General features: G+C 45.2%; 1 protein-coding gene across 6 annotated transcripts in view; it reads left to right on the top strand.

Annotated features, from left to right (window-relative positions):
• LOC103466054 (genetic suppressor element 1-like) overlaps positions 1–10,617 on the top strand; it is a 58,277-nt gene that overhangs the window by 35,472 nt on the left and 12,188 nt on the right. For 4 of the 6 annotated variants that reach the window (XM_008411361.2, XM_017305479.1, XM_008411364.2 and 1 more), the window contains exons 2-5: positions 5,205–5,384; positions 6,183–6,382; positions 9,957–10,123; positions 10,203–10,406. In XM_008411361.2, coding sequence (XP_008409583.1) covers positions 5,205–5,384; positions 6,183–6,382; positions 9,957–10,123; positions 10,203–10,406 — 751 coding nt within the window. Of the gene's footprint in view, positions 1–3,483; positions 3,635–5,204; positions 5,385–6,182; positions 6,383–9,956; positions 10,124–10,202; positions 10,407–10,617 lie in introns of those variants that run through there. The other 2 variants (XM_008411363.2, XM_017305481.1) reach the window with 2 other exon arrangements.

The raw sequence follows: 10,617 nt of genomic DNA, 5'->3' as shown, positions 1-10,617 counted from the left end.
GGTGTGTGTGTGTGTTGGAGAATTTGAAAAAGTCTGCCAGCTATTGTAGCAGCCACAGTAGCCATTATTGTGATTACCATTAACTCCAGAAACACATGTTTTAAAGTTTAAATGGAGCATATTTTCACTGTGTGTGTGTTTGTGTAGGCTCATTACTGGTCTTTACACCAGGTAACTGTTCATAAACACAACGGAGGATAATCAATTTAATGTCAAAGTGTTGACACAGACAGAAACACACACACACATTCAGGCATGGCAGTAAGGTCAATTTGGTGTTACAACCTCTTCTTCCACACTAATGCCCCCTACTTGCCTCCACACGCACACCCCCACACACACACACACGCACACACACACGCTCTCTTTTTCTTTAATGAGCTGACGGGGCAGAGCAGGTCTTCCCCCTGCTGTCCGTGCCATCCCCTGGAGTCCAGCCTGTTTTTGTGAGGTAGCAGGAGCAGAAGAAGAGAAAGTGAGCGATGCGGAAAGGGAGGCCCTAACACAGGTCCTGACATGTCCTGCATCGCTTACGTCAAGCTGAGCTGAATTTGATTGCGTAGGCGGGTGTGTGTCCGTGATTGGATGCGTTGTGGCCCACTCTGATGTGATTTCCATTTTGCAAAGGTGAGGGAGGTTTTACTGGTTTGTAGTGGAGGGATAATTTTTGCAACACCAGTGGCTTTATCGTCTCTTGGATGACAGATAAACATCCCAAAGGTAAATATTGAGAAGGCAGTTGTGACATCGTGCCACCAACAGTTGGTATATTTTCTTGCGCTCACACCCACAGAGCTTTTCTACATTCACTAGTTAGGTGACTTCTGAAGGTAATTAGATGCACTGCATTTTATTTATGAGTGTGTGAGTAAAGAGGGGGAATACAAATGCATGCCACGCTTTTCCAATTTTCATTTGTAGACAAACTAGAAAACCATCTATCATTTTATCCCTCACATGATTATCTGTCACATAGAAGCTCAGCGAAATGCATAACAGTTTGTGATACAAAGTGAATTGATTTAAAGAATTTGAATACTTTTGCACGACACTGAAGTTTAAAGGGGGAATTAAAAATAACAACCAAAACCAAACCACCGATGCTTCACTTCTGCTTGCCAGCTGTGTATCATGAAACCCAGTGACACAGATACTGTAACTGTGCAAAAAGTCGTTTTCATTTTCAGATTCAGCCAAACACCTGGAGTCAAGAAAAACTGCAGCAGACAAATACACTGTGGGAATAATTCAGTCTAACCTTGCTGAAAAGCTTTGTTTTTTTTCTTTGCAAATGTCAAAGCAATTTTACTTCCTTCACTTGCCAATGATTTAATGTTGTGGCTGATCGAAGTGCACGGACGCCGGAGCTTTGGTTTCTCTCTAGATGACAGGACACAGAAAGGCATGGCTCATGTCTTCTTTCCTGGTTTGATTAATGATTTTTTTGACTCAGAAGTTGAAACTCGTGTTTCAGATTCACTTCATGCCAAAGTAACTGTGTTCCAGTTGGAAAACCAGTGGGATTTCATCAGTGTTGTGCTCACGGTGACCAGGCTAACGTCTGATAGCAGCATGAGCAAGTATCATTAGGTATGCTTTTGCATTTTATACACATAAACAGAAGTTGTGAGGTTCTTTCTGAACAAGTGATTTAGCGAGATCCAATTATTCAGTAGGTCAACTAAACAGTTTGTCATTGCAGCTACCAGTTGGGTGACATTTTCCAGTTAATATTTTTACTTTTCTAATCTTGGAGTCCTAAAATGCATCCCAATCAGGCTCCTGTCTAGAGCAACCCTTATATATTTTGCTGAACGCGTTCTTTTCCTCCTAATTTTGATATTTTCTGCAATGTTTTCCAAAGTAGACTTATCTTATTTGTTCACATGGGCAGGTTATTCAGAGTAATTAAAATTATTACAGAGAGGCCTACTTTATTCATGTACATGTTGGTTCCTGTGCAGGAAAATACAATAATAGAACTTGTTTATGGCATTTCCACCTCCTCCTGACATCTGTCTTGCTACCAAACTTTGACTATAACACGAGGAAAACAATCATCATTTCCAGCCCAGTTCTTCAACTTCCCAGTCAAATCAAATTTTGTTTCACTTTTCTCTCTCCAGAAAGATAAATTTGGCAGAAATATCCCTGGAAACAGAGAAAAAAAAATAATCTAAATTTAGCATTTGTAAAAGTTATAGATCATTATAACAGGAATCGATATTTTATATAATTTTAGCAAGTAGGAACAGTTGTTGCTTTTCTATGTTAAATTAAAAAATAAGGGTTGAAATCTCTAACTTCTAAAAAGAAAAAGTTTTTGACATATTTGTCATTATGCTGTGACAATATAATATAAGACAGATAATCTATGTTTTTCTGTACAAACTGCAGAAATACGTCAGTCAGAAACAACCAATCAGAGACAGTAAGAGGGTTTTAGCGCTGTCAATCACTTTCATGCTCATCCCTCCCCTTGCTATCTGCTAGGCTACAGCTTTTAGCCCGTCTTGAATGCTAACACTAGTTAGCATAGCCATCGATGACAGCGGATAAATGCTTTTTCTGGAATGGTAAGATGTTTCTCCGCCATCAGAACACTGAGCAGCATAGATTGACAACAGACGCTCCTCCTGGTTCTGATTGGCTGGTTTTGGTCAGGAGCTGTGAACATCTTCAGGTGGCCGCAGGAAGGAGGTGGAGCAGCTTGATGATTTTTGTCAGAGTTTCTGTCTCATACGGTCACAACGTGGTGATAGTTTTAACAACTATGGAAAAACACTTTAATACTAGGAAAACTCTTAATATTTTTTTACTAAGATACGTAGCGATTCATTTAATGATGCAACCACATCTGTTTACAACAACAACAACAATAATAATAAACTAATTTAGGTAGAAAACCCAGGTCAAAATTTCTAAGGAGATTCCAGCAAACATCTTAATTTCCACTTGGGTTTTTGGACCTCCTCCTCTTCCTCTCTCTCCTGCTGAGGGGTCAGTGGTCAGAGGTGAGGGGTGAAAGGTTTCTGTAAACCCCTTCTATATACTCACCCCAGATCCCCACATAACTCCCCCCCACCATCCCCGGAGTCCCAAAGCAGATAGCTGACTAAAACAGAGAGACAGAGTGATGGATGGAGGGTTAACACTACCACACACACTCACACACACACGCACACCCACACGCACACACACACAGAGCTCAAATCACACACCCTCCCTCTCCGTCATCACCCTCCACCCTCCACCTCCTCCTTCTACTCATCCTCTCTCCGCCCCCCAAGCCACCACCAACGCCGCCGCCGCCACTCTACCCCCCTTGGAGTGGGAGCCAAAAGGGAGGAAGGCAAAAGACGGAAGAAGAGAAAGCATAAACATCAGCTTGAGTGGAGAAAAGGGAAAGATAGGTGAACTGTCAGAAAAGCGAGGAGTTAGAAGCTGGATGGAGTGGATGGGGTGAGAGATTGAGAGGGAGGGAGGGTAGAAGGAGGAGGAGGAGAGGTTAGATAGAAAAGGGGTCACGTGACCACGTAGCAGCTGCAAGGCTGAGAGGGGGGGAGAGTGAAAGAGTCTCACACAGAAGCAGAAAGACGACGAGCAGGAGGAGATCAGTGAGCGGCAGGCAGGGGTGAGTGTTTGCATGTCTGAATTACGTGCATGTGGACACTTTTAGCGCGAGCGCTGGTGAAAAACGGCTGGAACATCAGAGGGAGCAGCCTCTGAGGAAAAAGATTGTTTTAAAACGGGAGCAGGACAGAGAGAGGAGATCATGTGCACTGGCTTTTGTTGAACAAGCTCAAGTATGCTGAGATAAACACGAAAGAGGAGGAGAGGAGACAAAGGAGGAAAAGAGTGAGAGTGTGGAGAGGAGAGGAGGGAGGGAGGAAGAGAAGGAGTCGATAGAAAGTGTCTTATCATCTCTCCCTTGACTGCTGGGCTCAGCAGAGACAGAGATGCACACACACACACACACACACACGCACGCACGCACGCACACAACCACACACACTCAGCTTATCAGGATCTGAGCTTTTACCCTCTTTGCCTCTTCCTCTTTTCTTTTTAACATGTCATTACCAGAGAAGAAACGCATAGATTACAGAGAGTGATCCTTTCTGTTAGGCAACATGAAAGAATGCATCAATACTAAAATATATCCTGATTATTTTTGCTGAAATCTCAGGTTTCTTCTCCACTTCATGTTCACTTTATTCAAGACTCCATCCTCTTTCTCCATCTATTAGCTTCCTGTGAGTGATTTGCTCACGCGTGTCACACGGTGGAGTCCAGGATCCGTCCAGGCGCCTGTAAATATGAAAGTCTCTGCTACTTTGAGGCCCTGACACCTGCCTGTCCTCCACGCTCACCAGCATTGTCAGTGGGATTGAGCAGAGCACTCAATAATCATGTTCAGTGTGCACATATGAATATTTCATGAGCGTGTTTGCTGCTTTTGGTCTTCGTTTGTTCTTCTTGTGGTTTTCTGCGCGCGCGTGTGTGTGTGTGTGTGTGTGTGTGTGCTTTAAAGGTGTGTGTGTGTGTGCTAGTAATGAGGTCATGGTTGAAGCCGGCAGAGGGACGGGACAGGGTGGGGGGGGCGTGCAGAGGGGGTGGGATGAGGGAGGGGTTGTGAGGGAGTAATTCCAGCTGTAATTAACATTAGTGGGTCAGTGTGGGGATAGATGAAGAAAACAAGGGAAGCTCTGGCCCCTCGCTGCGCCCACTGTCCGGCGGATCGATGTGTGTGTGCGTGTGGGTGTGTGTGTGTGTGTGTGTGTGCGTGTGTGTGTTGTGTCAGGGTGTAAAAATGCAGTCGTAGTTAATAAGACTCTTGTGTGTGCGCGTGTGTGTGGATGCTCCCGGGTCTTAAGATGTGTCGGCTGGCTCCCTTGAGGAAACGGACATGTGTGCGCTCATGTGTGTGATTTGCTATTAGGGTCAGCGCTCTATTTGACACAGCTCTACTCCCTCCACTCTATCTATGCTGAAGCTGCACTCTCTATCATGATCACAGACAGTAAAACACACACACACTTCTACACACTTGTCAGCCGCAGCTAAAGTCATTCAGTTTGAATAAGACACCAGCTTGGATCAGAAAAACAATCATTTTTCCAACAAAGAGAAATCTCGCTTCGTCACGTTTTTCAGTGATTTTCAACATTTTAAAGCTTCTTGTCTCTCTTTCTTTCCCTCAGGTATGAACCATGAGACCAATAAATCGGCATCATTAGGAATGATCTCCACAGCAACTCGCACCACGGCCACAGTCAGTCCCCTCAGCCCACTAACCAATGGGAACGCAGCTGCCCAGTCTGCAAACTCCGGATTTGCTGCCGCCCTGCGTAAACTGGCCAAGCAGGCCGAAGATCCCCGAGGTGAGAGGTGGTCCGGTCCCCCAACAAGCCAGAACCGGCCCCAAACCGGATAGGGCCTTAAGCAGAATTTTACACAGGACTTGCCCATTTTTGGCTGATTATAGTTTCCTTTAAAGAGCTGTAATATAAGAAGGAACAGCATCACAATACGTCTTTCTGAGTCAGTACGTATATTAGGAGTTGCAGAGACAAAATAATTAGCATCCTATAAACACTTGTTTCTATGTGCTTCCCTTTTATGTCAGCATTTCCAAATCTAGTATGTTGCACGAAGAGACACTTTGATAAAATACACTCAGCCTTCCTGTTTCCTGCCAAAAGTCTTGATCTCTCTCCAACTCTGTCAGCCTGAATGATTTTCAAGAGCTGCACAGTGTATCCCAGAGTTTTCAGAACGTCCTAATGAAGGTGTTGAATTAGAGCTGACCTACTCTGACCTCTTCCTCTCTGTCTCCTCCTTCATTTGTTTCCATTCATCTCCTAATTATGACAATCTAATTACAGCCAATTATAGGAAGTCAGTGCTCAACTTCCTCTCCATCCTCTGTCTCCCTCCGCCTCAGAACGTGTATGTGTGTGTATGTGTGTGTGTGGTGCTACATGAACAGAGTAATGCCAGTGACTGTTACACTCTCTCTTTATCACATTTAACACCTCCCTTCGCAGCGTCACACCACAGCCTTTTTCAACGAGCCTTTTCTTCCTTCATGTTAGACACACGTGTCGAATACAAACACAAAATTATTTAGTTTCATTGTGCAATGATTTGATTTGGATCCCTTCCTCTCTGTCTCCCAGTCTCTGCCCTCAGCGGCGAATCGTCTCCGGTGTCTTCACCAGGCACCAGCCACCCCTCGCCGGTCGCCACCCCGAAGCGGGGCTCTTTAGGGCCCCTCCTGGGCCAGAGCAGGGGCCACAGTGTGCCGAGCAACACACCCGTGGTCACCATCGCTCCCACCAAGACCAGCAACGGCCAGTGGAGGGCTGACGGCCGGCAGGTGAGCTGTTTGCTGAACGCCTGCTGGCGTTGTAGCCGAGTCTGAGATGAGACATCTGTTTTTATCTGCTGTACGTTTTGTTTCTTCTCACTTTATCCTCCATTGAAAAAAAAAAAGTCCGAGGGCTTGTCAACATCCAGCTGTCGAAAACAGCCGTCCCACCGCTCCCTTCTTCGTTTTTCCCGTTGTGTATCACTTTGTTTTAGTCTCACTGCTTTGTTTTGATGCTTTCCTACCTCACTGCCTCTTCAAACCACCTTCTCCTCTCGCTAATCAGCCCGTGTCTTCTTCAGGAACACAAGAGCTTTGTAAAGAAACAGAGAAACGCTGCAGAGCCCAGCACCTATTGTGCTCTGCTTCCTGCAGGGTGTGTGTGTATGCGTGGGTGTTCATGTGTGTGGGTGTGTGTGTGTGTGTGTGTGTGTGTGGGGGTGTGTGTGCGTGTGTGTGTGTGTGTGGACTTGACCCTTCCCCACAAAAGACTCAGGGCATGAAGAGAGGTCTGTGTGTGTGAGTGTATTTAAGCTGGGGCAGGGAACCAGGCCCCCTCACACAATGCCGAGGTTAGCCCCCACAGTAGCCACTTCCCCCTGGATCAGAGCGTTCTTTTTTCCCCCCTCCACAAAGAGCACTCTGTGGCTCTGCCTGCCTGGGGCTCCCTTTCAGAATTTCGGAGAGCAAAGGAAGGAGGGAGGCAGCAAAACACAGAGCTGAGAAAGACGGGGAGGGGAGGAAGCGCGAGTTACTTTGCAAAACAGTCTAAAGAAACAGATTGTGTTTGTTGCACTGCTGCATTTACGAAGCCCGCCGACCGTCTCTGAGATCAGAGGTCAAGGAGCGCTCAGGTTGCTGTCCAGGCCAGCTCGTCTCCGTTTGTCCCGGAGCGAACTCGACCCTCTCAAGATGTGACATTTACCCATTTTGTTTTCCAGGGTCATGCGCAGAATGTCACCTCCAGTGTTCCAGTTTGTAGGGAATAATTTCACTCGGTGCACGATGTAAACCTGCAGTCATTGGAAGTCTGGATAAGCCTCATGCACACAGAATTAGTATTTCCTGATAGCTTGGCTTGACAGCTTAAATCATATTATGATTAGTTCTAGTTATAATTAGTTATGTGAATCTGTCGCTTGAATCTGCATGACCAGTGACATCGTCATGACCGGAAGCTCCTGAGAGAGTGAGACACCTTTTCTGGCTGGGAAATTAGTGACTCATCAACAGAGACAGAGACCCAACCAAGCCAATTATTCCACCTTTGAAGCTCGGATTGGTCACCTGTGCAGAAATGACCGTTTGCTTTGTTTCTGTCAACATCAGCTGCCTGCATATTTTTATTTATTTTTTCTTGCTCTCTGTTATCTTGAGACTGTTCTTCTGGCTGAGTACTCTAACAATCGACAAAGAGTGATTCTCGCACTGGACGCCTGCTATGAAAGCAAGCGAAGCATAAGAGACGCATCTGATTGGACGCTAGGAGGGTAATGCCCACAGTGTTGCCTGCTGTGCCAGCAGACATTAACAAGTGTTGGAACAGAGACCCTAAAAACAGCTTCCCCCTCTTCCTTAGAATCAGATTACTGCAAAGATCTTTTCACATAAGGATTTTCAAAATCTGATAGTCTGAATAACCAGTAGAGCTTAAGTCGGTGAGTAATGACTTCAGATCAGTCGATTTGATTCTATTAGTATCTCATGGTGATTTTCTTATGATGTTTAGCTGACGTCCACGTTATGTCTGATTTGAAAATAAGTTGTTGCATGAAAAAATTTAAAACTATAAAGTTTGTGGTAGGAATTGTTCTATGGGAATGTAAAAAAATAAAAAATCACTCAGATTACAAGCCATGCTTATTGATTGATTAACATTTGAGCCTGCCGGATTTAATTGTACAGTAGTATAATTTCATAATTCTACTTTTTCCAGTGCCCCCTCTTTAACTTGATCCAGTGGAGATTTCAGAAAGATGTTTTGCAAGAGATGGTTTGAATCTGCTTTCCATGAATGACATATCCAAAACTATTCAAAAATATTCAAAGCGGAGGTATTTCACTCCAAATCATGTATTGTAGGAAACGCAGGTAGCAGACTAGGCGCTGTGCACAGAGGTCATTTGCTTGTGGTTTGGCCACGGTCAGCCCCAAACCTGTGTGGCAGGGTGCTGCCGTGGAAACAAGATATGACACGTTAGAGGACGTGTTTGCCTGGCACTCATTAAAGTGCTTAAAGTTCCCGGGCCAGTTTATCTTTTAACGCGCCCAAAACCTAATTATCCAAGAAAATCTCTGTTGTTTTGATCAAATAAATTAAGATAACGGACCCTTAATTGAGACTATCGAACTGAAAAGGATCTAAATCTGGAACACAGTCATTTTTTTTCTGTCTGTTACTCATTTGAATACTTTCAAGCTATATAGTATCTAACAAAAGTATTTATTCATACCCCTTGAGCCATTTCACACTTTTTCTCACATTCCATCCACAAAATTCAATGTTCTTTATGTGATAGATCAACATATTTTCCTTTCACTTGGCCAGTCTTCCTGGACAAACCACTTTGAGAGGGAAACAAAGCAGAGTCATGCTGTTGGGAAACTTTACAGCATAGACAGAGTCGTTGATCAGAGACGATGCAGGCCTGACCTGGAAAAAAAAATGTTTGAGGCTGTAGAGACTGTCCATCTCCTGGACAGCCTCTACAGAGCAGAGGGTCCCATTTAGGCAGAACAGTGAGCCTAAACATACAGCGAGAACTACAGGGGCTATAGTTTATGCTAAAGTATGGAATGGCCTAGTCAAAGTCCAGACCTTCATTTAGCCGAGAATTTTTAGCAAGACTTGTTTGCAAGTCAGAAACTCTTTCCATCCAATGTGACTGAGTTGCCCTTTCTGACAGGGTCTTATTTCTCTGTAAGCATGATGATGGGAAGCATTTTGACTGTCCTGGAGGCTGAACTTTACAAGCACAAACTGAGCCTCAGGAAAAGGCAATTAAAGAAATCAAATGCAATTTATAAAACAAGAAAAAAGTACATCAATGCCAGAGAGCTTTGCTCAACACAAAAAAATTTAACTAACTGAGGTATCGAGACGTACACAACAGGGATACATACATAACACTGGATATGGTAAAGAACAATGGGAATCGTTGTGAAGAAGATGACTGAAGTGAGTCTAGGAATTGACCAAGATATTTTAAAAAAAAGGAGCTCAATCAATCATTAACAAACAAAGAGCATAAATTACAAAATCCCAACACAGCTCATGGAGGGTGAGTCAGAAAGGATAAAGCGGCTGGGCAAATATTAGGATCACTTTTCTGCTTTGATTTTCATTCATCCTGACTTATCAGACCCAGCTCCGCTGAGCCCTCGGGCTGCAGCTCTGAGCTTTTTCCTCAGCATCTCCAACTCAGTTCTTGTCCCCCTTTTCTGCTCACTGTAGACACAACACAAACACACACGCAAACACACACACACACACACGCGCGCACACACGCACACACATGCACACACTCATCTCCTGGACACCCACAGTAATCCCCGCTCGCACACTCCTCTGTCTCCTTGTCAGGTTGAGTCGAGCATTCAGGGACTAAGCAGGGAGCGGGTGGGAGCCGAGAGCGCCCCGCTGCAGCAGGACAAGAGGACGCCGCCCGTCCCCCCACCTCATTCGCTGGCTCAGTCCTTTGGCCGCACACACAGCAGTATCATGCAAGACCCCCGCTTGCAGAGCATAAGGTAAGCGTGGCTCATGCACGTAAGTGGACTGTAGGTTTGTTAATTTCCCTGCAGCACGCTTTAAAAGCTTATTCTGCAGTTTACCGGGGCAGATGCACGCCGTGGTTCCCTCGGGGGCTGTTCCAGAGGAATACCTGCGAGCTCTCCGGCCCTTCGTCACCTCGGATGACCTCAGACTGACCTCTCTGCCCCTCAGTCTTGACCCTGCCGCAGCGGCCCATGCGGCGGCGGCAGCTGCTTACTATCACCCTGCCTACCTGCACCACCCTCTATCTTTACAAAGGTAACTATGCACTTTAATTTGTGGAAGACGTGCAATGACGGCACATGGAGCGTAAAGTTAGCAATCACAGCAGTAAGAGAGCCTGTCCATTTTGCATCACATTTGCAGTTTAGCACAAGCCGTGTAGGGAGACGGCAAACGTGGAGGAGGGTGCAGAATACTATGAGAGGTGATAAAACTGATGCCACGGGGTGCTGTAAAAACACCGCTG

The sequence above is a fragment of the Poecilia reticulata genome, linkage group LG6 (genome assembly GCF_000633615.1).
Source record: "Poecilia reticulata strain Guanapo linkage group LG6, Guppy_female_1.0+MT, whole genome shotgun sequence".
Lineage (NCBI taxonomy): Eukaryota > Metazoa > Chordata > Actinopteri > Cyprinodontiformes > Poeciliidae > Poecilia > Poecilia reticulata.
Note: the sequence above shows the minus strand (reverse complement) of the source record. Positions and strands in the feature narration are given on the sequence as shown.